The following is a 25,738-nucleotide window of genomic DNA, read 5'->3' on the forward strand; positions in this document are numbered from 1 at the left end:
CTGAGAGGATCGGTCACTGGAACAGGCTCCCCAGGGAAGTGGTCACGGCACCAAGCCTGTCAGGGTTCAGGGAGCACCTGGACGACGCTCTCAGTCATACGTTTTGGTGTTGGGTAGTCCTGCGAGGAGCAGGGAGTTGCACTCAATGGTCCTTCTGGGTTCCTTCCAACTTGAGATATTCTGTGATTCCATGACACTACAGTTTGATGCTACCGCTGGGATGGAGCCAGCATCCTCCGCACCACGCCCAGCCATGAGAGCACGGCTCCCCAGCGATGCCAGCTGGTCCAGCCAAAGGAAAAAAGGTCTCTTTTTTTTTTTCCCCAAAATGGTTAGTTTTGCCCCAAAAGGCTTCACCTTATGCTCCAGGGGCTGCTGGGTCCAGCCGCAGGGATGTGGCCACATGCAGAGGTGCAGGGAGGGGGGACAGCTCAGCCACACTGGTGCCCGCATCGCTGCCCCGTGTTTGCCCAGCGCCTGCAGCTACTCATGCAACGAGTCTCCAGGTCTCAGCTCATGGCGCGAGGCAATGACCTGCCTCTGTCTGGCCCACCCCGAAGATGGGAGCCCTTTGGGAACGGATTTAAGGGGGTCTGCTGGTCATGGCCAGGCACCCTAGGCCAGGCTGGAAACCCAGAGCTGGAGGAGGAGCGTGCCAGGAAGATGGTGCACGGACCACAGAGACGGGTCACTGCCCATGTCCTCAGGTGACATGCCCTGGGCAAAGGAGGTTTGGTTTTTTTAAGGGTAAAATCCAGAGGATGCTGCAACGCATCCTTGAACCTGCTGCTGTCACCGGGATGCTCACATCCAAGCAAACAGTAAAGACACACTTGGAAAAAAACTTTGCCGGCTTTCAAAGCCTGGTTTTAATGCTGGGAGGGGTTAAAACCCCGACCCGCCAGCACGCACCAGCAGCTCCGGCCAAACCGCCTGCAAAATCGCTTTACCGGCTGCAAGCGAAGCCACCGGTTCAGGCTTCCCCAGCCCAAAACGCAGGAATAGGGGCGTGGGAGAGCAAAGCATCCCCTGCCTCCAGGTTTTTGGGGTTGTTTCCAGTGGAAAAATACCGGGCTTGGAGAGAACACGCACGGGCATTTGCAGTTTTGCTTTAATTTATTTTTCCCTGCTTTGGTTGATGCTGGGGGAGGAAACGGTGTCGGTGTGCCGTGGCATCCTTTCCCCTACCCGTGGGAAATAAATCCTCTTGGCCACTTGTATTTCCCGATTTTTTGGCTCAAAAGCATCCAGCAAAAGGAAAAATATTGGGGGAAAATGGTGGTTTGGGGCTTTCCTTCTTGGTCGGAAGCAGGACAGAGCCAGCACTGGGATGTGCGGTGATGCAGAGGCAGTGCTTGCGTGGCCGTCTGGGACCCGCTCACCCGCTGAGACCCTCGGGTGGGGATGTTGTGTCCCCACCCTGGTCCCCTCCCAAGCCCCAGCCTCCGACTCAGGGATTTGGAGCAGAGCGATGCCGATCCTGCGAGAGCAGCCAGAGCCACAGGGAAGAAGGGTCAGGCCTGCTCCGGCAGCCAGCACCGGCCCCCCGGCACTGCCGCCACGGCGCCAGCGGCTCCAGGAGCACTCAAACCCTGAAGAGGCCCAGGCTGGAAAGAAGCCGCAGCCAAGCTGAAGTCTGGCAGCCGCAGCTCCACGTGCATCACACTTGTGCGCTGGCACGCCTGCGTGCAACTACCCCTGCAAACGTGTGTGAGCATGCCCACGTGTGAGCATGCGCCTGTGGAAGCCCCTCTACGCACCACGCTCGTGTGCAAACACCCACAAGCTAGCATGCTCCTGTGCACGTCTGCAAGCACCCACGAGCAACCGCAGCCACATGCAAACAGCAGCGTGCAACCTCTCGTGTGCAAACGCTTGCATGCAACACGCTTGTGCGCCAGCACGCCCGTGTACGGCCTTGTGCAAACACTCGCGACACGTTTGTGTGCATGCACTGTGCATGCGCTTCTCGGTGCAGACACTTGCGTGCAACCCACCTGCACGTAAAAACGCCTGCAGAAACACCCGCGAACAAGCTCCCCCGTGGGCAAATACCCACCTGCACGCGTGTGCAAGCATGCCAGCGTGCACCCACGTGCAACACGTGTGTGCATCGCTGTGCGCGGCCTCCCACGTGCAAACACCCGTGTGAAGCCCCCACGAGCGTAACCGCTTGGAAACCCACGCGTGCAAGCACGCGCACACGAGCAAACCCCTGCCCCTCCGCCCCGTGCCAAAAGCAGCGTGGGAGCCCCCATGGAGGCAGGACACGCACCCGCGGCCACGGGCTGGGCTCCGGCGGCGGGACCGGCCCCCCCCGGGCGCGGGCGGGGGGCGGGAGCGGCGGGGGGAGGAGGAGGAGGAGGAGGGGGAGGAGGAGGAGACTCGGCCGGCAGCGCCCGGGCCCGCGCGGGCTGCCCGCACCGCCGCCGCGCCGACACGGGTGAGGGAGCGGGGCGGGCCGGGCCCGCGGGCGGGCGGGACGCGGCACCGGCGGCACCGGCGCGACGGGAAACTTGCGGGAAACTTTGGCGGGAGGGGCAGCGCCGCCGCGCCGGGCCGGGCCGGGCCGGGCCGGGCGGGGCCGGGCCGGGCCGCACCGGGCGGTACCGGGCCTAGAGCCGGGCCGGGCGGTACCGGCCGTACCGGGCCGGGCGGGGCGGGGCGGGGCGGGGCGGGGCGGGCGCGGAGGAATGCGGCGGCTCCCGCGGGCCGGGGCGCGTCACCACCAGCGGCGGAGTGGCAGCGCCCGCGGCCAATGGGGAGGCGCGGGGGGCGGGCGGTTCCGCCCCCGCCGGGAGCGCGGGACGGCCGGCGGGGGCCGCGCGCCGGGGGGAGGGCGGGCGGGGGCGGCAGTTGGGCGCGCGCCCCGCGGCGTTCGTGGGGTGTCGCGATCCACGCGCGCTCCCACGGCGCTGCACGGGTGCCGGTGCTCCACGCGGGCTCTTCGTGGGTGTTCCAGGGGTGCCCGTGATCAAGGCATGTACCCCGTGGGTGTTGCACGGGTGCCGGTGCTCCACGTGTGCTCCCCGTGGGTGTTCCAGGGATGTCCGTGATCCATGCGTGCTTCCCGTGGGTGCTGCATGGGTGCCTGTGCTCCATGCGTGCCCCCCGTGGGCGCTGCGCGGGTGCCGGTGCTCCATGTGTGCTCCCGTGGGCGCTGCGTGGGGGCCAGTGCTCCTGTGGGCGCTGCAGGGATGCTGGTGCTCCCACGGGCATCGCACGGGTGCCTGTGCTCCCGCAGGTGTTGCACGGGTGCCCGTGCTCCATGCATGCTCCCACAGGCATCGCACGGGTGCTCACGTTCCCGTGGGCATTGCACGGGTGCCGGTGCTCCCGTGGGCATCGCCCAGCAGCTGGGGGTCTGCCGGTGCTGGATCCTGCGGGACCTGGATTTCCTCCCCGGGGCAGCAGGAGAGCGCAGGCCAGGGCTTGCCTCTGAGTTTTACAAAACTTCACCGTTTCAGCAAATATCATCCGAGAAATTAATTTTTCCCCCCGTGCAAAGCACATAATTGCCATCAGCCGCTGCTCCCGCTGCTCCGGCACCGGCTCTCACAGCCTGGCCGGATTTGGTGGCAGGTCCAGGCTGCACTACCCCGAAAACCTGCCGGGCGGCTGCGGGCTGGCCGCCGCCAGACTCTGTACTTATCCCATTAGGGCGCGCAGCAGCCTCCCATTAAGGTTTCCTGGGGCGGTTTACCCGCCTGGCCGAGCCGGGATGTGAGATCCATACCGGGACGTAGGCGGTCAGCGCCGGCCCTTTGTTGCGGCATCACCGGAGAGCGCGTCCGGCCGCCTCGGCACGCATCCTGCCGCCACACTGATTCGGCAGCTCCGGCTCTTCTTCCGGAGCTGTTCCTGCCTCGCTGGCACCGGATCCGGGCTTTAACCCTCGCTGGAGCTGTCGGGGTGCAGCTGGGTCCCCCCGCCACATCACCAGGGACAGTCTTAGAGGCCCGCAGATGATGTCATCCAGATGACCTCATATGGATGACATCACCCTGATGACATGTAGACGTTGTTGCCTCCAGTGCGCTGGCAGAGGTGCCCCGGGCCAGGCTGGTGCCTGCCGCAGTGCCAAGCTGGGACAAGGTGGCAGTGGCCGGGCAGCGGGCTGCGGTCCTCGCTGGGGACCTTGCCAGGGTCTTCCCTGGGGACCCTGCTGGGGCCATCAACAGGGACCTTGCCGGGGCCCTCAGTGGGGACCCTGCCAGGGTCCTTGCTGGGGACCTCACTGGGGTCTTCCTTGGGGGCCTGGCTGGGCCCGTCGCTCGGCTCCTTGCTGGGCTTGTCACCGGGGTCCTCGCTGGGGTCGTTCGTCATTAGGGACCGGGCTGGGGACATCACCAGAGTCCTCGCCAGGGACCCGGCCAGGGCCCATGCCAGGGACCTCATCGCTCGGTGTGCCGCCCCCAGAAGCAGGGGCCGTGCCCCCCCTTCCCTCCGGGCCCCTCCAGCCACCTCCTGCCGCCCCCCGGGACCCCCTGACCCCTCCTCTCTCCCGCAGGTCCCCGGGCGGAGGCGCCGCCCCGACGGTGACGGCCATGCCCTAGGGGAGACCCGCCATGAGCCAGAGCGGGGCCTCGCGCCTGGCCGGCTCCCCGCCGCTGCCGGGGGGCTCGCTGCTGGCCCTGCTGGCCCCCGAGCCCTCCCCGTCCCCCCCCAGCGGGACGCCCTCGCCCGGCCCCCCCCCGGCATTGCTGGAAGGGGACTGGGAAGGGCGGGAGGAGCTGCGGCTGCGGGAGCTGGAGGAGGCGCGGGCGCGGGCGGCCCAGATGGAGAAGACGATGCGATGGTGGTCGGACTGCACGGCCAACTGGCGGGAGAAATGGAGCAAGGTGCGGGCCGAGCGCAACCGGGCCCGCGAGGAGGTGCGGCAGCTGCGGCATCGCCTGGAGGCCCTCACCAAGGAGCTGGCCGGCCTGCGCCGCGACCGCGACCGGCCGGAGGAGCGCCCGCCGCCCGCCCGCCCGCCGGCACGGCTTCATGGCCGGCCCAGCACCGGCAGCCCCCCCGACACCGACGGGGCGGAGGGAGAGGCCGACCCTGAGCACGAGCCTGTGCGGGATGTGGGGGCCGAGGCGCCCCAAAAAGCCAAGGTGGGGGTGGGGGGGGGTCTGCCCGGGGCGGGCAGGGCTGGCGGGGTGCTGGGGGGGGCTCCTCACCCACGGCAGCTGCCTGCGTGCACCCCCAAAGGCAGGCAGCGGGGGGGGGCAGACCCCTCTTGGGGCAGTGTCAGGGGCTCAGACCCCTCTTGGAGCAACGTCGGGGGGTCGGTCCCTTCCTGGAGCAACATTTTGGGCTTAGACCCCTCTCAGAGCAGCGTGGGGGGGACAGGCCCCTCGGAGCAGCCTTGGGGGTCAGACCCCTCTCAGAGCAGTGTCATGGGGTCAGACCCCTCTTGGAACAGCGTTGGGGGGGTCCAGGACCCCCGTAGCCCCTGCAGCGAGATCACCTTGGCACTGACTCTGGTCCCTTTCTCGGAGCCTTCCCTTTGGAGGCATTAGGCAAAAGTCGGGGTGCTGGTACAGGGGACGGTGGCTTCAGCTGTGCCGGTGGCATCTCCCAGTGCCAATGCTAGGGTGTCCGTACGGGCTTCTGGCAGAGGTCTGTGCTGAAGGGAGGAGGAGGAGGAAGGAGGGGACACCAGAGCCACCCCAGGGATCCTCCCAGCTCTTCCAGCCGTCCCCTCTCTGCCGCCATCGACTGTCACGATGCAGAAGTCACCGCCCGGGGTGCCGCGCCGCGCGGGTCCATCCCCCCAACGGCACGGCTGCTGAGCGGCAAACCTGAGCCTCTTCTGAGCGTCCCCCGCGGGCTCCCCGCGTGGTCCCCGGGGACGTCCCAGCCCCAGAAAACCCCTGCAGCTCCTTTACCGCGCGCGTCGCGGAGCCTGGTAGCAGATCGCCCGCGTGGCGGTCGCGGCGAGGTCGGTGTAATAAATCGGTGCTATCTCATCCCAAATTTCCGGCGAGGCGGGGAGCCGGCAGCAGAGCGTGGTGGTGGATGGGAGCTCTCCTGGGAGGACGGGTCCCTCTCCACCAGCCTCAGGGGGTCCCTGGGGACCGGAGGGAGGGATGCTGCTGGGTTTGGCTGGAGGGGTGCTCTTGGTTATGGGGTGAAGGCTGGGTGCTGTAGCGGGTGGGAAGCCAGGGCTGCCCCCTCACCCATGGGTGACTCCCTGTCCCCTGTGCTGGGCCACCCACGGTGCCGCAGGAGCTGGAGCTGATGGAAAACATCTTGACGAGCAAGCAGGACGAGAGCTGGGAGCAGCGGGGCCCCCGGGCCTCCTTTGCCCGCCAGGAACGGAGCCGCCTGCTCTGGGAGGACGTCAGCGTCATGGAGGAGGATGCCACCAAAGTCACCGCCCTGAAGCTGAGGCTGGATGAGTCCCAAAAAGTGCTGCTCAAGGAGCGGGAGTGAGTGCTTGGGGCGTCATCCTCGTGGGGTGCCAGCAGAGCCCAGCCCGGTCCCCACCGGGATGGGACGTCCCATGGGATCCTGCTGGCTGTCACCAGCCTTGCCTCTCCCCAGGGACAAGCTGGCGCTCAGCAAGAGCATCGAGAAGCTGGAGGGCGAGCTCAGCCAGTGGAAGATCAAGTACGAGGAGCTCAACAAGAACAAGCAGGAGGTGATGAAGCAGGTGAGTGAGGTGCCTGGGGACCAGGGGTGCCCTGGGGGGGTGGCCTGTCCCCCGGTGGGTGGCACGTCCTGATGGTTGGACATGGTGACCCACAGCCACCTCCGCAACTCCAGGGTGCTCATTGAGGGTCTTAATTAGTGCTATTGAGCCAGTTGGTCCGTCTGCAGAGGTTGGGTGGATGGGTGCGGGCAGGGCTCGGGTGGCGCAAGGTGCTCGCTAACCACCTTGGGTGTGGTGTCCCCCCCCCAGCTCAACATCCTGAAGGAGATCCACCAGGACGAGCTGGGGCGCATCTCCGAGGACCTGGAGGACGAGCTGGGCGCTCGCTCCAGTATGGACAAGAAGCTGGCCGAGCTGCGTGCGGAGGTGAGGCCGAACCCAAACGCGGGGGGAGAAGGGAGTGGCGAGGGGCGTCCCTGTTGCCCCCCGGCCACTCTGTGTCCTTGTCCCAGATGGAGCGGCTGCAGGCGGAGAACGCGGCCGAGTGGGGCCGGCGGGAGCGGCTGGAGACGGAGAAGCTCAACCTGGAGCGGGAGAACAAGAAGCTGCGGGCGCAGATCGAAGACCTGGAGGAGGTGCTGGCTCGCAAGCGGCGCCAGACGGCCAGCGCCCTGGACACCGACCTCAAAACCATCCAGGCCGAGCTCTTCGAAAAGAACAAGGTGCCATGGGGGTGGCTCAGCATCCCCCAGGACCTCCTCAAGCCCAAACTGCCACCACCCTTCATCTAGGGGGTGGTGGTGACCCTGTCCTTGCTCCATCAGCTCCTCCATCATGGGGTGGGGTGGTGGGAGAGGTCCCTGGGGAGGGAGAAGGGGGCACCCGGCAGTGGGGGCGGCTCTCACCCGCTCAACCCCCCACCCCATGCCCACCACAGGAGCTGGCTGACCTGAAGCACATCCATGCCAAGCTGAAGAAGCAGTACCAGGAGAAGATGGCCGAGCTGGCCCATGCCAACCGTCGTGTGGAGCAGCACGAGGGTGAGGTGAAGAAGCTGCGCCTGAGGGTGGAGGAGCTGAAGAAGGAGCTGGCCCAAGCTGAGGACGAGGTGGGGAAGCTCGTGCTGGTGGAAGGGGTCAGGGTGGGCAGCTCCGCTCCCTCCGTGGCTGCCGACAGCCCCATCCCATCCCATCCCGCAGCTGGATGAGGCCCACAACCAGACACGGAAGCTGCAGCGGTCGCTGGACGAGCAGACGGAGCAGAGCGAGAGCTTCCAGGTGCAGCTGGAGCATCTGCAGTCCCGGTGAGCGGGGGACCAGGGGGGGCCATGGTGGGGACCAGCAAGGACCCAAGGGTGGGGTGACATTCTCCTTGCCACCATCCCTCAACCAGCATCTCCCTGGTTGAACCCTGGGCTAAGCGTGGCCAAAGTGCTTCCAACATCCTTGGAGGGTGTGCAACCATCCTTGGAGCAGCCTTCACGCCGCTGCAAGCTGGATGGCATTCACCTCCCAGTTAAACCAGCACAAGGCTGCCCACAGACCAGTACAGCCCAGTTTCACGCCGCTTGGGGTTTCACCCGCTGGTACCCAGGGCCAGGGCAGGCTCCGAGCATCCCACACTGGTTTGGGGAGGCGGGAGGTGGGTTTTATTGCCCTTAAAAACTTTCTTTGGCCTCACTTCGCAGTAAAGAGCTGAAATGGCCGTGAGAGATCGATTCCGCATTTCCGGGAGGCGCTGGGGGGGTTGTGTTTATAATCTTCCTTTATTTTATTGGGACATCTTCATTAAATCATGGAGGAATAATGGAGGCTTCATCTTCCCCCCTTCCAGCCTCCCTGTGCGCTCGTCCTTAAATAATTCATGCTTTCCAGTAAAACGCTGCAAACTGGTCGGATCTGACCAGGTCCTGGGCCTTTTGATTTCAAATTTGCTTTATAAATTTTTGTTGATGAATTTTCACGTGAGGGCGAGTGAGGAGCTAAAACCACCGCAGACTCCCGGGAATGGGTTTTTTGGGGGATCCCCATTTTAGGGGGATGTCTCCTCCCTGCTCTGCACTCTTGGCGGGTCCGAGATGCCCGCTGTGGCGGTGTCCGGCCCTGGTGCCCCGCTTGTGCCGAGCGTCGTCCGGGGCTCCCCAGCCCCGCGCCAGAGGGTCAGCCCCGGGATGGGGGGGGCTGATCCTGCACCTGGAGCTTGGTGGGAGCCGCAGAAACGGGATTCCACCAGGGTGCAGCCATGCTGTAGGGGTGCCGGGCGACGGGCTCGGCTTTGGCATCCACCCGGGGCTGCGCCCCGCCGCCCCCCACCCTGGCAGCTCTCCCTTGGCAGGCTGCGGCGGCAGCAGAGCACCCCGCTTTTCGGCAAGATGCGCAGCGCCCGCTTCGGCCCCGATGATGCCGGAGACGGCACCAGCGACCCTGATGAGGATGAGGACCTGCAGATCCAGGTGCCCTAGAGCCCAGGGCCAGGTGCCACCGCCGCGGGGACGTCCCATGGCGGTCCTCTGCCCACAAGTGCCTGTCGCCGCAGGGCCCGGCCGTGCAGTGACCTTCATGTAGATGGGGAAACTGAGGCACGGAGCGGTGGGGAGGAATTTGCCCGGGGATGCTCCAAGCCCACTGCCTCTCGGACAGTATCCAATGCCCCTTGGCCACTGGCATTTCTTGGGACACAGATGTGGCCACCAAAGCCAGCATCACTGAGCGGTCCAGGAGGAGGAAGCGCAGGGCAGAGAGGAGCACCAAGCCCTGCAGCCAGCCGCGCTCTCCTGCCCACATTTTTATATATATATTATATATATGTATGTATTTGTATATGATTTTTTTATTATAAATACAGAGCCCAGAGGGGCCCAGGCTCTGGTGGTGGCTTGGGCTGCTGCTCTGTCCCCACGCAGGAGGGAGGACGAGGGGACGGGGGGGACAGCATCGGGGAGACACGGCGTTTCTCTGCAAGCTGCACGCGGGGCTGGATGTGTGGCTGCTGCTGTCACCCCACAACCCACACCCCATCGCTGTCCCCGTGCCTGGGGACGAGCCTGGCTCATGAGTGAAGCCTGTCCCCGTGCCCGTGAAGTGAGGAGCGGGGGCTGCGGAGTGGCTCATGGCCGTAGGGGTGCCTGCGTCTGCAGGGCTGTGGCCGGACAGGCAGAGGTGCGCACCTCTGCCCGTGGGTGCAGGGTGCTCGCCCTGGGAGGGTGCAGGGGTGCTCACCCGTGGGTGCAGGGTGCTCGCCGTGGGAGGGTGCAGGGGTGCTCACCCATGGGCACAGGGTGCTCACTCTGGGGAGGTGCAGGGGTGCTCACCCGTGGGTGCAGGGTGCTTGCCCTGGGGAGGTGCAGGGGTGCTCACCCGTGGGTGCAGGGTGCTCGCCCTGGGGAAGTGCAGGGTGCTCGCCCTGGGGAGGTGCAGGGGTGCTCACCCGTGGACACAGGGTGCTCAGTCTGGGGAGGTGCAGGGGTGCTCACCCGTGGGTGCAGGGTGCTCAGTCTGGGGAGGCGCAGGGGTGCTCACCCGTGGACACAGGGTGCTCACTCTGGGGAAGTGCAGGGGTGCTCACCCATGGACACAGGGTGCTCAGTCTGGGGAGGTGCAGGGGTGCTCACCCGTGGGTGCAGGGTGCTTGCCCTGGGGAGGTGCAGGGGTGCTCACCCGTGGGTGCAGGGGTGCTCACCCATGGGTGCTGACCCCCCAGCCCAGGCCCCTGCAGCCCAGCCCCCACGGCCAGCCCACAGAGCGGGGCCTCGCGGGGCTTTGGAGGAGCTCAGACACAACCTTATTAAAAATTAATATTTCAGTGAGCTAATCCCCTCGCTCTGCCTTTTAATTGATTGGCTAAAAGCACAGCTCTCTGCTGCCCGCTGGGTTTTTTTAATGCCCTTTTATTTGCGGTGATTATTCATTTTCTTATGGCCCAACAAGTGAGGCTGTGGGGGTGGAGGTGCCTGCAGGAGGTTTTGGTGGGGGGCCAGAAAAGCAGAGTTTTGGGGGGCACAGAAGTGGGGACAGGGATGAGGAGACGTCTGCCTGAGCCTGGGGACAGCCCGGGACAGCAGCTCGGCGAGACGCTGCCGCCGCCCGTCCGTCGCCGCGGGGCGTTTACTCTGAAGCCTAATGATGTGCAGGCAGGAAGCCTGTTCCAGGGCGGCCGGCTGTGGCTCGGGCTGGGCTGGGCCGGGCGAGGCCGGGCCCGGAGGGACGGAGGAGGCAGCCCGGGATGGCTGGGTGGGGGGGCCGGGACCGGGGGCGGGGCCTGGAGGGGCGTGGTCGGGGCGGGGCCGGGGCGGGGCGGAGCCGCGCGGCTCCAGGGCTCGCAGCGACGCGGAGCCGGACGCCGGAGCCGCCCGAGCCGCCGCCTGCAGCGGGGGGACCGGGTAAGGCGGGGGGGGGGGGGACACGGAGGGGGACGGGCTGCGGGGGGAGGTGACACAGGACGGGGCTTGGCCGAGGTCCGGGGTGACAAGTGTCGGGGGGGCCCGGCCGGGGGGTGACAGCGCGGGGAGGGCCGATGCCGGTGGGAGCGGCGGAGACCTGGGGGTGATGGAGGGGCAGGGGTGCCCGGGTTTAGGGGTTCCCGAGGTGACAGATCGGGGGCTGGGTTGGGTCGGGGGGGGAGGGGCAGGAGGTGCCCCCCCAGCATCTCTGAATTCCCTTAAGGTGCTCATGTGCGTGGGGCACGGGGTCCCGGGCAGCGGGGCCAGCCTGGCTCTTGGTGGGGACACAAGGCATCCCGCTGGCACCCGGACAGGCCGTGGCAGCGCTTGCAGTGGCCGGAGGGAGATTCTGGGGCGTAGTCGCTGCGGGATGGCCCCTCTGGGCTGTCCCTGATGGGATGGATGGGGCTGGATGGGTGCTGGGGCTTTGGGGAGCAGGGCGTCACCGGCATGGCTCCCCAGCATCCCTGGGGATGGCCCCATCCCGTTTCCTAGGTTACTGCCTTCTACAGGGGATTTTTCCAGCTGGGAAAGGAACCTGCTCCCCGCCTGGTCCTGCCGCCCGGAGCTGGGGGTCCCCCCAGGGGGACCAGGCTGAGCGAGGCTGAGCTCGTGGCGGGGCTGGAGGGAGGCTGGGTTGTGCCGGGGGGTGCGAGGTTGGGAGCCAGGGTCCCTTTGGCACCTGGTGCCACAGCCAAAACAACCCATGGCAGAGCTGGCCTGGCCAAGTAGGAGGTCGTTAACACTGAACCCTACTGATGCCCAGCAGCTGGGGCCATATTGCTGCCCAAGCGAGCAGCCTGGGAGGAAGGAGGGGCAGCGCAAGAGGTGATGGAGACCCGTGGGCGAGGTCCAGCATGGGTGTCCCCTGGGACACATATTGGGGCTGCTGGGGGGGAACCACTTGTGTGTGCTGGCCTGGCACCGCTGCACTGGCAGGGGTTAACACCGGACTGTTCCACTTGGATGGTTCAGGCAGCGAAAGGAGGAGGAGGAGGAGGAAGAGGAGGAGGAAGATGTCACCCGTCGATCTGTCATTTCTCTTTTCCAGCCAGGATGGGGGACGCCGCTAGCACCAAGCTGGGCCGGCGGTGAGGCGGGGGGGTACGGAGAGGGGGGGGCGAAGGTGAAAGCAGCCCCCCCCCTCCCAAAATATCCCCTCACCCCATCGGGCCATCACCATGGCGACGAATTTTAACGACATCATCAAGCAAGGCTACGTGAGGATGAAGAGCAAGAAGCTGGGGGTGAGTGGGGGTCTCGGGGAATGAGGGGGGAGGGGGGGGTACCCCTGGTCTTGGGTTGAAAAAGCAGCATTTTGGGGGCTGTGGTGGCGGTGGGGGCAGGGACAGGCCACTTGTTGGTACCCAAATCATCCAGCAGCCCCAGGGACCCGGATCCTGCACCGGCCGGATCCTGCACCGGGTGGCACCCACTCACCAGACACGGTGATTTGGGGGGTGTCCCTGAGCCCGCCCCCCACCATGCCTCAGTTTCCCTCCACACCCAGTTTTGGCACCGGGGGATGCCCCACACTGGTGGGGGGGCTGCTGGGTGCAAATGAGGGGGGTGCTAGAGTGCAGCACCCATAGGTGGGGGGCTAGGGGGATTGGTTGCTCGCCTCCATCGCTCGGAGCCGGCAGCAACGAGCATGCTGGGTAATTTCACGCTAATTAGGGAGAACAAAGAGGGAGCGGGCTTGGGGGGGGGCATGCTTGGGGCGATGGGCCCACTGCCCCTGGAGGAGGCTGGGGCTGCGGGAGACGGGACAGGGAGATGCCGGCGTGGGGGTCCCCTTGGGAGCCTTGCCCATGTTCGTTAATTGAGCTCTGTAATTAGCATTGGCGGGGGTGGGGGAGGATGATGGCAGCCCCGGGATATCCCCATCCCCAGCGTCCCCCCCTGTCGCCAGGCCAGCAAGGTCAGCAGGACCGGGCAGGGGTCCTGGGGAAGGGGATGGGGACGTGGGGATTGGGCGGGGGCGGGGACCCCCACCTGCACCGCGGCAGCCGCCGGCGCTCTCTGTCCGGCAGATCTACCGGCGGTGCTGGCTGGTCTTCCGGAAATCCTCCAGCAAAGGGCCCCAGCGCCTGGAGAAGTACCCGGATGAGAAGTCGGCGTGCCTGCGCGGGTGCCCCAAGGTGAGGGGGCGCGGTGGAGGGGTGCTGGGGTGCTGCCCGCTGCTTGGGGCCCCGTGCCGGCGCGGGTACCTCCTTGCCTAAACTTGCTGGGCTGGAGCTGGGTGGCTGTCGCCCCGTGCACTCCGGCGGGGGATGCAGCTGCGTCTGGGTGCAGCCGGGGTCCAAGTGCTGCAGGGGCCAGGGTCTGGGTGCAGCGGTGGTCAGGTTTGGGGTGCAGCAGGGGACAGAGTCCGGGTGCAGCAGCTGGGGTTTGGGTGCAGCAGGGGCTGGGGGGGCTGGGTGCAGCGGCCGGGTCTGGGTGCAGCAGCAGCTGGGGACTGGGTGCAGTGGGGCTGGATTTGGGTGCAGCCCTCCAGTGACCCCTCCCTCCCCTCCTCTGCAGGTCACCGAGATCAGCAACGTCAAGTGCATCACCCGGCTGCCCAAGGAGACCAAGAGACAGGCCGTGGCCATCGTTTTCACCGACGACTCTGCCCGGACCTTCACCTGCGATTCGGGTACGGGCAATGCCCAGGGGAGCCACACTGGGGTGCTGGGTGGGCCAGCCCGATTTGGCCGGGGTTGCCCAGGGGCTGCCGTGGTGCCTTGCAGAGCTGGAGGCGGAGGAGTGGTACAAGACGCTGTCGGTGGAGTGCCTGGGCGCCCGCCTGAACGACATCAGCCTGGGGGAGCCCGACCTGCTGGCGCCCGGCGTGCAGTGCGAGCAGACGGGTGAGCGCGCGGCGGCGGGGCGCTCGCGCAGGGCTCGGCCTCGCTACGCCCCCCTGAATTTTTTTTTTTTTTTTTTTTGTTTTCTTCTCCCCTCTCCAGACCGGTTCAACGTGTTCCTCCTCCCCTGCCCCAACCTGGACGTTTACGGCGAGTGCAAACTGCAGATCACCCACGAAAACATCTACCTCTGGGACATGCACAACCCCCGGGTGAAGCTGGTCTCCTGGCCCCTCTGCTCCCTGCGCCGCTACGGGCGCGACGCCACCCGCTTCACCTTCGAGGCCGGACGGTGAGATGTCACTCGCTGGGACAGGGACCACCACTGGGTGCCTTCATCCTGCTGGGCACACCAGGAGGTGGCACTGCTGCCATCACCCCAGGGCAGGCCTGACGCCGAGTTGATGGCCGCAACCCGCCTAGGGTGCCCCACGGCCAGGGAGGTTGGTGCTGGAGCTGGTGCCGGCTCAGCACCATGGAGGGGACATGGGGACAGCATGTAAAGCGTGGGAAGCTGGGCCAGCTGCCACCCGGGGGGGTATTTTTTATCATCCCTTGGCTTGGGGACCCCTGTGACGCCCCGTGCCCCTCCCCGCAGGATGTGCGACGCGGGGGAAGGTCTCTACACCTTCCAGACGCAGGAGGGCGAGCAGATCTACCAGCGCGTGCACAGCGCCACGTTGGCCATCGCCGAGCAGCACAAGAGGGTCCTGGTGGAGATGGAGAAGAACGTCAGGGTGAGCACCAGCCCACCCTGGGGACATGGCTGGGGGGGGCTCAGGGCACCCCGTGTCATCCTCACCCCTCTTCTTGTCCTCCACAGCTGCTGAACAAGGGCACCGAACACTTCTCCTACCCTTGCACCCCCACCACCATGCTGCCCCGCAGCGCCTACTGGCACCACATCACCGGCTCCCAGAACATGGCTGAGTCCTCCAGCTACACCGGTGAGTGTCCCCGTCCCCCACTGAGGAGCCGCTGCTCCTCTGGCCCCCGGGGTCCCCTCTCCGCGCGAGCCCACCCTCTGCTTCGTCCCCAGGGGAGGCGTACGCGGGGGCCCAGGCCAGCTCGGACACCGACCTCCTCAACAGGTTCATCTTGCTGAAGCCAAAGTCCTCCAAAAGCGACAAGCCCGAAAGCAGGGAGCCCACATCGTCCCCGTGAGCCGGCGGGGGGGGGGGACCGCGGCGGGGGTCCCCATTTTCTTCCCCGAGGGGTGGCAAGGATGCGGGCAGCCGCCCCTCCGAGTCCCCAGGGAGACCGAGCGGGGGCATCCTCCACGCCAAGACCTTGCAGGAGCAGGCGCTGGCTCAGGCCTGACGCTGTGGGAGGTGACGGCTGGCTCAGCCTCGACTGACTTGAAATATATATTGAATATCCGTATTATAAGAGATTTTTCCTTTTCACACGAATGCAAACTTCACGGCTGCCGAAGAGCCCTCGGGCAGAGATGCTCAGAGGTTTTTGACTCTTGGGGATCTAGCTGGGAGATGAAGAGTGGGGGTCAAGAAATGTGGTGTGTTTTCTGCGGGGGCGGGAGGGGGGAGGCAGGAGCATCACCCTGCCGCGGGGACGGAGCAGCGCTGGAGGATGCAGCTGTGCCAGGCTGAAGGCGCAGGGCACCAGCATCTCACCCCCCACCCCCGTGAAGAGTGGGGTGCTCCTGGGGACGCCCCGCCACCCCTGAGCTGATTTTTGCACTTCTCGAAGCTATTTAAACACTCGCTGTAGAATTGAGACGTCTCAGGAGAAACTGGTTTTCCTTCCGGGGGGGTCAGCTGGGGTGAGCGGCCGGGCAGAGCCGAGCCCCCCGGCTTTCCCAGGCTGCCCCACCCCAGCACCCCTCACTCCTCTACCCGCAGCCGCTCCCCCGGGCCCTGCCCCTGGTTTTATCTGCTGGTGGGCAACCCAGGGACCAGTTTTGGCCAGTAGCATCTGTCCCTTGAGGGGCAGCTTTGCGGATATAAAAAAATCCCTGGGCAGAGAAGCCCATGCCGATGGGGGAAGAGCCGCGTTTCTCCGTACACCCCCAATCCTATCGTCCTCGCTCCCTCCTCGCCTGCCGGTGCGGCTGGGTGAAAGTCCTCGCCCGGGGTGGGGGAGCTGGGCTTCATGTGCTGAACTCGAAAGCAATTCATTTTTTCTAGTTCTCCTATTTATTGACCTCCTTTAGAAGGGCTATCTTTTTATTGCCGTGCGAACTGGTGTTTCTTTGGAGTCTTCTTTTGGTCTGGGTTGGGTGGTCGGTGGTTTTATTTCCGCCCTTAAAGCTCCAGGTCTGTGCTTTGGGGACGGGGAGTGTCGTGATGTGGGAACCTGTGGTCTGTAAATACTGTGTCTTGGGTTTGTGTAGCTTGTGGCTGAGGCTGGGGAGCTGCTGGGGTACAGCAGGGTGGAGAAGGGCTGCTCCCTGCTCCCCGCAGCACGGCGGGGTGTGGAGGGGCTCATCGGCACCCCAGCACCACTCGGTAGCACGTCCTTCCCCGGGTGAGAGGTGTAACCCGCTCTCTTTTCCTGGCTACACACCTCATCTGGAAAAGATTTAACATTTATTACCAAAAATGTTTGGGTTTTCTTTTTTTTAAGGAGTTGCTCAATGAATAAACAACCCTTATCCACCCTTCCTGTTTGTCTGTTCCATCCAAACGCGCTCGGGAAGTGCAAGTGGGAGTAGTGCCTGCCAGAGAGAAAAATGCTGATGGGGGGAGATTTCCTAACGCTGCCGGCAGCGTGCTTGGCTCAAAGCTTTGTTCTGCCTCCAGCCACGGCCAGGACATTTCAAGTGAAGCCCTAAAACCGCTGGGGAGGGGAAAAGGGTGGAGCGAGTTGCCACCCTCTATCAAACAACCCCGAGTGAAATAGGATGCCAGCACCCCACTGTCACCCCTCACCTCCAGCCGCCCGCTCTGGGGTCGTGCCAGGGCACTGGTGGCTCTAAATCCCCGGGCGAAGGAGTTTCAAGCCGCTCCATCTCCCGGCTCTTCCAGAATTGTGCCAGTTCGGTTATCTGTGCCACGGCTGTCCGGCAGAGCGCTGGCCTCATGGCAAAGACCGCCACGCCAGCCGGGCAGCGCTCCCTCCAGGGACGGGGACAGCTCTCGGGGAGCCGTGCCGCAGCCGGCTGGGCCACGGCAAGGACACCGAAGCAGCGCCCCGGCTGCAGCCGCTCTTCCCTGGAGGGGAAGGCAGCGCTGACTCAGGCTGCTCTCCCTGGCCCAGCGGGAGCACCCGTCCCCGCTCCCCGAGCCACTCCCACGCTCCACGCTGGGACGAGCAGAGTGGCACACAGGCCCCCGCTTCCCCCCCCAGCCACCACGGTAAGGAAGAGGCAGATCTCTCCAGGAAAGCGGCACCGAGCAGCTCATCCCAAGTCCTGCTGGGTGCTGATAGAAGGGAGGAGCAAGGGTGACCCGGGCAACTGCTGGAGCCCTTCAGCCGCTGCCACGGTGGTCACGATTTGGGACCTGCACCACGCTCCAGCCCAGCGGACAACCCGCCTTGGGGCTGCGGGCACACTGGAAGTTGTCAGCCAGGGGTTATTAATGACAGACTCCCTGCCATCCCAGCTCCTAACATAAAGATTATATAGCGCATGGGTAGAGTCTGCTCCAAAGGAGTCTTTAAATACAGCTAAGCCTGCCTGGCCCATCTGGGCTCCCCTGCAGCGCTGCCTTCTGCAGCATCTCGCTTACCAGCCCAGCTTCAAACATCTGCTTTAAATGTAGTGCTGGGTCGGTAAATGACGGGCTACCTGCTGGAGGGGGTTCTGGTCTCCTTAGGAGATAATGTCAAGAGCAGTAGAGAGCAACGCTCCATCCAAGGCAGTTCTCGTTAAGTTAATGTCTATTGGAGAGAAGTAAATGATGTGACATCTCCCCCTGCAGCCCCGGACAAGCTTTCAGGGACGACAGAACAGGGGGGGTAAGGCTTTATTCGGCACAGTAAGGAACGGACATGCAAATAAGGTAGTTGTGTAACCAAGGTACGCGCTTCCCGATCCCAAACACCACGTGGCCAGAATCCAAAACTTTGGCCTAAAACTCTGGGATCACTTAAGAGACAAAGCCTGTCCCAGCAAAGACGCTCACCTATTCCCTTCCTGCTTTACCCTACACATCACGATGGCCTTCCCTGGGAAGGGGGGCCAAGGAAGACGTGTCACCAACCAGCAGAGCTGGGCCAGGAAAGGCAGAGGGAGATGGGGAGGCAAAAGCTTCGGTCCAGAGCGCTGGAACCTTCTGCATCACTCATGCCTGAGCCCTCTCTGGCAAGGGGCCACCTCAGTTTATAGTGAGGACGTCGCTCTGAATCTCATGGCTCAGCTGGGTCTGGAGGTCGCTCAGTTTCTTCTTCAGGCCAGACAGCGCAGAGAGAACGATGGTCTCTGGGCGCAGAGAACCACAGGACTCCACGTTGTAATAAAACCTGAGGTTACAAGGGGGATAAGTCACCATCTGCTCTGCGAGGAGGTACAAAAGCAGAGAGCACCCGCAGAGCAGTTCCAGCCCATCCCGACCCACCGCAGGGAGATCTTCTGGGAATCCCAACCATCAGCATTATTCACCTCCCAACAGGGCAACAGCCAGCGCTGCCCCTCTACAACCGTCACACCAACGCAGGCTGCAAGAGCACTTCTGAGATTTTCTCCACTCAGCACCGTGACCTGCGAGCCAGCACAGAGCCCCGCACCGGGGAGTTAGACTGGCTGCAGGCACTTCTGTAGCGCAAATAACCCGGGAGAGGGGGTACCACCAGCAATCAGAGCACGGGAGACCCACACGGGTGAATAAATATCCTAAGCCATTTTCCCCCGCAGGCCTCACACTTCACCAAGTGCTGCGCTGCCCTACTTGGTAACACGAACTCAGGAGAGCCATCTAATATCTCCCAGAGGGGAAAACCTGCCAGGCCTAGGCATGTCACCAGTTAACTCCAACTCCTGCCCTGCTTTTCAGGGAACACCAGCTTCCCAGGCTGGCAAACTTCAGCACAGAGTAGCTACTTTTGTATTAATGAAAGCCGACAAGATGCACCCAGCTGGTCCCCCCATTTTCCAGCTGCGGCAGCGTATTCAGCTTCCTACCTCTCTGGCTTCCCATTGGGATCATAGGGAGCCTGAGCATCCTCCTCGTCAATCTCCGAGTACTCACTCTTGGGCCTGGAATCAAAGAGCAGGAAAGGTTAACATGGAGCCCACGCTCTAGCCCGGCCCCACGGCGCTCAGGCACTCTGCGGCACTGTTTGGCCCCAGAGAGCGAGCACTGGGACTGACGTCCAGCAGGCAAAGGAGCAGTCACCAAACATCAAGTCACAGAAAAAAGCTCAGTCCCACGTTGCCCTTTCTAGCTCTTCATTAATGCCACACAGTCACTCAGCAGCGCTGGAGGAAGAGCATCAGCCCCGCTCTGCCCAAACTCAGCGAACCCCGTGCCCGGTACGGCGGCTCCATCCACCTACACTGGCACAATCTGGCAGGTGCTTACAGCGAAGGGATGCCGACGCCTGAAGGGACGGTGTTTATGGAGCCTGGACACTATTTAGGGAGCAATGGACCTTGTGTTATCTTTTCATTCTACTTTTCACGGGGCCAGGAAAACACCGGACCACTCCAGCACTCGGTCTGTGCAGCACAACGGAGACGGGAAGGCCCGGTCGGCTTGTGCCCAGCAGGAAACAATCTCCTGTTCTTCAGACACCAGCTGCATCAGGGAGCCCTGTCCTGATGTCCTGCATCTCCACTCCTCTACACACGTCGCTACCAAAATCAGTGCAATACCGTGCATCAGCTAGGCCAACACATCCTTCTACCCGTTGCATCCCTTGGCTTACAGAGTATCATACCAGAGAGACTGTTTGGAAGCATTTAATCCACGTAAGGAAACCCAAAGCCTTGAGCTGTCTGAGAAGCCAGCACAGAAAATCCCACCAAGGTCTCCTGCTGGCCTTCCTCTGCCCCAGCAACGTCAGGAAAGGCTGATCCTAGCACCCTATCATCAGCTGCCTTAAATAAAACTGCACTTCCCAAACAAACCCTCTGTCTGTAACAAACCACCGAGAGAGATAAAGCGTTAATGGAGCTGGGTCTTCACGTTACTTACAAAATCGCCCATGACCAAAAACCACTACCACGACAGCTGCTTTGAGAGTCCAGCTGCGTGCCAGTGCTCTGCCAACAGCCTCAAAAAAGCAACTAGCATGTAAAACCAAAGCAAAAATAATAGCTAGCCTTGGATAGCAGGGGCCTTTGTCTCTGTATTGTCTTCGCGGGGAATCAGATGAACTTGGAAAGACAGACTGTCATCAGGGAACAGGCAGCTCCAAAGACAATCTTTCTTTGGGATTTTTCCAACTTTTATATATATTTTGTCAAGAACTTCTCAAAAAACTGTGTCCAGTTACCCAGCTTGTTGTATAACACACCAGGTTGCTGAACACACAGCCGACCCTGCCACCGAACAAAAGAATCCACATTAGCAGCACCTGGGCCACCCAGCCAGGGAAGCACCTCATGGCCGAGGCACACGTGCTCAGCCACGCACCTGGGGCTGTGCTCTGCAACGCCGACATCTCCCAAACTCTCCTGAATTCACACCGTGACGTTCCCGGTCCAAAAAGAAGGCAAACCCAATGATACCTCAGCCTGCCTGGCATCTGTCTGTCCAACTCAAAGCAGGATTCCAAGTCTGTCACTTCATCAGTGTCAGAGACTTACTATCTAGTGTTACAGAAGTTACACCAGAGAATTTTTACAGCACCAGAACGAAGCCCAAAATGATTTCAAATCCTGATTTGAAATTCCACACCACAGAGACATTCTTGTTTCTCAAGGATCCAATCTATCAATCAACTAAACTTTGGGGCAATTTACCTGCCACAAAACATTTGGAATCTTCAAAACTATCCAGTACCACCCCCAAAATTGCTGGTGACAAAGGACAGGCCGGCACATCAACTCTTGTGACCTGACCACAAAACTGCCGAGCAGCATCCTCCCTGGCTCTGCGCCACCCCACCACAACCGGCCTCTCACGGACTTTCCCCCACAACAGCCTGGTCTGTAGCTGGCAGTTCCCAAAGTCCAGCTTCAGTCCACACGTACAGATCATCAACGCTAAGGAAAATGCCCTTTTCCAGATTTCCGGCACTACCAGCCAGCCTGGTTCCTACTGCAGATCCCAGAGCACCGCCCTGATGAAGTGCTGAAGGAGCCGAACGCCTGGCACGTCCCGTTCTCACCCAGACTGACTGAACCGGACCCACGAACGCACCCTACGGAGCCCATCAAAGCCAAGCGGGGTTCGCTCCTTCCATCTGTAAAACAGGATGGCTGCGGGCAGATCCCAGCCCATTTCATGCATCTTACGGATTCACCTGCAACTCCACCCTCGGCGACAAAAGGCTTCTCAACTCTCCTGAGTGCAAACCTAGCCGCACAGGATCTCCGTGACAGCTCCTAAGTAGAAAGCCCCTGGCAGTCCGGCTGAGGTGTGAAAATTAGGCTAACTGCGCCTCCGGGAAGCTTGTTTACCGATAGCTAACGTAGCAAGGGACAGCGTAAGGCCACGGTCTGCAGTGGGTCCGAGTGCCCAGGCTCGAAGCGGACAGCGTGGAGGTACAACAGCCCACTACCTGCCTGCTTGCAGCCATTTGCAGAGTCAAATTTGGCAGCGCAGGGCCTGGCGGTGACAGGAGGAAAACCCGCTGAGCCCCTTCTGCCACTCAGCCTCCCCTCCAGCTGCAGCTCCGCGCAGGCTTTTGTTCCCGCTTGCTCAGCCCTGGCTTCTGCGATCCCTGCACCAAATCCTGCTCCTGTACCGAGGTCTTCCCGACCTTGAGCGCAGCTCTGCCTGCTGCCCTGCTGTTTCGGCAGCATATCCACCGCCCCCTCTAGTCCCTGCTCTCAGCCTGCCTTGGCTAAAGCACCTGGTCCCTCGCTCTGCCGCTGGCTCCAGCGTGCTCGATGACAGGATGTCTGCTAGGTGCTCACTGGGATGCAGAGCCAGGAGCAGCTCAGGTGTCTACTCATGGAAAAGTGCTGCTGGGTAAAGTCCTCACCCTGACCAAAGCAGGGCAGCAGCTTTCCAAAAGGAAAATCACGTCACTTTTAGATGAGACGCAGCGTGCTACCGGTGCAGAATGGTATGTCAGAGCAGAGGAAAGGGCCAGAGAGGAAAACTCTGCTGCCAGAGCTCACGCTCCAGGAGTGAGGAGATGTATGGGTGAAATCAGAGCCACACACTGGGCTTCCTCAAACAAACAGGGCTGCAAAATCAGCCTTGCAACCCAACCTTCTGCTCTTTGCTCTCACAGCGGAAGGTTAGGCTAGGTGGAAGATCCACCTCGCATGGATTTACTCCTTCCTCAGACCTTACCCTGATCTACATACCACTTCTGTAGGGAAGAAGAAACAGGAACAAGTTGTGGGAAAGAACATGAAAGCAAGCGAGGTAAAACAGCAGTGACAGTATGTGAGGAGAGGACAAGAGGTGGCCACAAACCTCGCATGCAGCTGCAACCAAGTGACTGGCTTTGGTACCCTAACGCAGGAGCAGAGTCTGCGCAAGGGGAAGCAACAGGCACGCTCACGATCATTTACTGACCCAAATTATCCCCGGGGCTGAAATGTAGATGCCTGCTGGAAAATCTTTTCTAGTCCCTCCAAACAGACGTTAGGACATACCACTCCTCCGGTTTGGGGTACACGGTGTGCCTCAGCGCGTTGTCCGGGTCATACTCGAAGGCTACGCCTGCTGTGGGGTTCCACTTGGCGTGCTCCTTGCCAAAGCCCTTCTTGGCATAGGCTCGCAGTCTCAGCTCCTGGCCCTTCCGCAGCTTCACAATGAGGATGTCTGTGGAAAAGCACCCGCCCGTTTGAGAAGGTTGCAGAGGAGAAATGAGCGTGCAGATCACACGAGGGCAAAAGCAGGAATTTTTAGTGCCCAGGGAGATGTCACCAGAAGCCAGGGCTTGCTTAGATTCTCAGAGGGGCTCATCTGTGTCCCCAGAGTAGCTGGGAAACATCTTGCTAAGTAAAAAGGAGTTGCACATATGCCCAGAGGCACAGCTCAGGCCCCCAGGCAACAGCAGACAGCACAGCATTTTGCATCTTTGCTGTCTCTAAGCTCTCACACGGAGAGAGAAGCACCCTCTGACACAGGACTTTAGTTCTGGGGATAACCTTTCAGTGGCATCAAGACAAAACGCTAACGCCACTGATGCAGCGATGACGGTGTCTCTCAACCGCCAGCTTTACAGCTGCCTTACGGTTACACAGCTAAAGGAAGAAAGAGTTCAAAGAGCCTGAAAAAAAAATTCATTTCCTCCTCCAGCTCTTATTCCCAGTGAAACGCTGCTCACCGTCCTGCTCCACATAGTCATTGGGGTCGTTGTCTCTGCTCCGAGATGTTACCTGCAGAAGAAGAACAAAAGCAAGCGAATTAATGGCAAGATCAACTTTTCTCCCCACATCAAATAGCAGTTGCCTACAAAAATCACAGACTGCAGAGAGCCACTCTAGAGTGACTTACAGCAACAAATCCAGCCCACCCTATTTAATGGAAATCGGGAAAATTCAGGCAGCCGCAGCTAGGTGCGCGATAGCCCACTCCACCAGCCTGCTCACCTCCCGAGCTGCTCTCCCGCACAGGACAGAGAACGCTCCAGCCCAGCCCAGTGCCGCTGCGTGGTTCTGCGACGCAGCCCAGAGTCGCTCTCACGACTGCTGGCAGGTGACACGCAGCACTCACAGGACCCCAGCCAAAGCAAGCAAGAAACAGCAGGCTCTAGCTAGGCTTTAACCAGGCAGACGCTGTCACCAGCCACCAGAAGCAGCCCCCAGGATGCGGTGACATCCGGATGCGGTGACATCCGGATGCGGCCTCAAGAGCATTTTAAAACATTCCCCATTAAGTCCCTTTGCATCTGTTCTGCTTTGGCTCCGCCAAACCTCCCCAAGGCGACTGGGCAAGAGCCGTTTGGCCCGGGCTCCTCACACCTTGCTGCGCTAGAGAGCCAAGAACCAGAAAACCAGAGGCCTCTGGGTTGCTGCCAAGCCTTCGAGGAGGCTGACCTTGCTCGAGCCCCGGCAGCAAGCAGGCAGGAGAACGCAGTGACACGGCAGCAGGACACCAGCGCACACGCCCCGAGTGTTCGAGGCGAGATGGAGGGGCTAAAGCCTCCCAAGAGTTTGAGGTGAGGGATGCCGGATGAGGCTTTAACAAGGCCATACTGCTTTGACACGCCATCCGACAGCGAGTGAAGGACAACAAGGCGAAGAAGAGGAGGGCACTGCCACACACTGCTGTTTCTGCAGATATTCCTGCTTTGCTCTCCCACTATGTTTTAAGTGGGGCTTTACGCAACATAAAACATGCTCAAAGGCCTTGTTTTGTCCACGTCCCATATGTTTGATACCCTGGCCTCAACAGGGACGTAGAGAGGGGGCTCACTGACAAGCAGAGGGAGCGCACTGACCGGTATGACCCGGGGGTTGTTGGAGATGAGATCACGGGATGTGACGTGACGAGTTTGGTCTTCGTTGCACCGGACATCAAGGGTGAACTCCACGGAGCACTCCGGACAGAACTCATCGCATGTGCAGTCCTGGGACAGACACGGGTCAACCGTTTATGCCAAACCTCTCCCAGCAAGAAATCAGTAGCGCTTCCCATCAGATCAGACACCCGCCACCATCAAAATAAGCACCCATGACATTTTGCTCGACTCACTCTGGAATATTGCATCTTATCCACAATGTCATCGCTGGTGAGGGGGATGAGACCTGTGGGAAGAAGGAAATCGGGGGAACGTCTGAGTGAGACCATGGGAGCACCAACCCTCCGGCCGAGACAGCAGCCTCCTGACAAAGGTACTTCAGTGTCTCCGGACTGATTTCGCCCACGACCTCTGCCTTGCTGCACGTCTTCGTCTTCCTCCCCACGCCCGGCACTCACCCAGCCTGTGTGCAATGAATTCATCATGGAGCACGGAGGAGTTGGCGTCTATCTGGACCCAGTCGATGGCTGCAGAGAGGAAAAAGTCACAAGCTGAGAAATATTTCTGTGGGGAAAAGCCGAGCAGTTCGCGAGGGCACAGAAAACGTTATGGAGACTACAGTGAAGCTGAGGCAGCATCTGTTAACACACAGTGCTGGCTCCACATGGGTAAGGTGAGCTGAAGGCAGCTCGGAGATGGAAAATGGAGGGGAAGTGGTGGGAGAACGGGGACAGCAGCCCGAGGGACCGTGACCCCAGGCAAGCGGAGGGCGGTACCTATGATGGGGACTTCTGCGATGAACACTCTTCGAATGGAATTTGCCACCCTGAGGGAGAGAAACACCCGTGTTCAGGCACGAGGGAACGCGGAGCTTCGCGACGCACCGGCCCGCCCGCAGAGATGCGTGAGGGGACGCTGCCCGGGGCTGAGGCCCGGGCTTCGCCTCGGAGGCCCCGACCGGGCCCGCAGCAGGGGTGCGCGCTGGCAGGAGGCCGCGACCCGAGGGGGGCGATCCCCGCGGCCCGTCCCACTCCCCCCGGCCGGCTGCACCCCCGGCACCCGCGGGGAGGCAGGGCCTGTGGAGGCCGTCCCCGAGCTCCGCCACCGGGGCCGACCGCGGCCTGGTTCGCCCCCGGGCCCGCCCGCCCCGCCCCGCCCCGCCGGCCCGGCCCCGCGGCGGTGCTCACGCGAGGTCCGTGTTCTCGATGATGAACTTGACGTTCTCGTCCGTCAGCTCGGTGATGCGCACCGTGGGCTGGTTGGCGTACGGCATGGCCGCCCCGCGCCCCGCGCCCCGCGCCCCGCGCCCGCCGCCGCCCCCTGGCGCCCGCCGCCGCCGCCGCCGCCGCCGCCGCCGCCTCCCGGAGGACC

The 25,738-nt window shown here is 62.4% G+C and overlaps 3 protein-coding genes across 6 annotated transcripts; 2 read left to right on the forward strand and 1 right to left on the reverse strand.

The window, feature by feature from the left end:
* The first annotated feature begins 4,520 nt into the window (after window positions 1-4,520).
* CCDC102A (coiled-coil domain containing 102A) lies at window positions 4,521-9,453 on the forward strand. Of its 2 annotated transcripts, none has more exons than XM_075160770.1 (8): window positions 4,521-5,102; window positions 6,220-6,422; window positions 6,538-6,646; window positions 6,896-7,012; window positions 7,099-7,308; window positions 7,524-7,694; window positions 7,786-7,889; window positions 8,921-9,453. In XM_075160770.1, the coding sequence occupies exons 1-8, from the start codon at window positions 4,569-4,571 to the stop codon at window positions 9,045-9,047; spliced, it is 1,575 nt and encodes a 524-aa protein (XP_075016871.1). In that variant the 5' UTR covers window positions 4,521-4,568; the 3' UTR covers window positions 9,048-9,453. The 2 variants fall into 2 exon arrangements, with proteins under 2 accessions (XP_075016871.1, XP_075016870.1); XM_075160769.1 differs by lacking the exon at window positions 8,921-9,453 and adding an exon at window positions 8,420-8,906.
* Window positions 9,454-10,880: 1,427 nt separating this feature from the next.
* Window positions 10,881-16,496, forward strand: DOK4 (docking protein 4). 2 transcript variants are annotated; one of them, XM_075160773.1, is made up of 9 exons: window positions 10,881-10,964; window positions 12,076-12,271; window positions 13,058-13,165; window positions 13,548-13,662; window positions 13,757-13,876; window positions 13,976-14,165; window positions 14,472-14,610; window positions 14,697-14,820; window positions 14,913-16,496. In XM_075160773.1, the coding sequence occupies exons 2-9, from the start codon at window positions 12,206-12,208 to the stop codon at window positions 15,035-15,037; spliced, it is 987 nt and encodes a 328-aa protein (XP_075016874.1). In that variant the 5' UTR covers window positions 10,881-10,964; window positions 12,076-12,205; the 3' UTR covers window positions 15,038-16,496. The 2 variants fall into 2 exon arrangements, with proteins under 2 accessions (XP_075016874.1, XP_075016873.1); XM_075160772.1 differs by lacking the exon at window positions 10,881-10,964 and having other exon boundaries at window positions 12,118-12,271; window positions 13,757-14,165.
* A 1,290-nt stretch (window positions 16,497-17,786) lies between these two features.
* Window positions 17,787-25,693, reverse strand: POLR2C (RNA polymerase II subunit C). Of its 2 annotated transcripts, none has more exons than XM_075160778.1 (9): window positions 25,555-25,693; window positions 25,144-25,193; window positions 24,826-24,894; window positions 24,601-24,653; window positions 24,347-24,475; window positions 23,231-23,282; window positions 22,554-22,722; window positions 18,957-19,031; window positions 17,787-18,298 (listed from the first exon to the last, which is right to left on the reverse strand). In XM_075160778.1, the coding sequence occupies exons 1-9, from the start codon at window positions 25,638-25,640 to the stop codon at window positions 18,154-18,156; spliced, it is 828 nt and encodes a 275-aa protein (XP_075016879.1). In that variant the 5' UTR covers window positions 25,641-25,693; the 3' UTR covers window positions 17,787-18,153. The 2 variants fall into 2 exon arrangements, with proteins under 2 accessions (XP_075016879.1, XP_075016881.1); XM_075160780.1 differs by lacking the exon at window positions 17,787-18,298 and adding an exon at window positions 18,435-18,536 and having other exon boundaries at window positions 25,555-25,678.
* Between the last annotated feature and the right edge of the window lie 45 nt (window positions 25,694-25,738).

The sequence above is a fragment of the Calonectris borealis genome, chromosome 12 (genome assembly GCF_964195595.1).
Source record: "Calonectris borealis chromosome 12, bCalBor7.hap1.2, whole genome shotgun sequence".
NCBI lineage: Eukaryota > Metazoa > Chordata > Aves > Procellariiformes > Procellariidae > Calonectris > Calonectris borealis.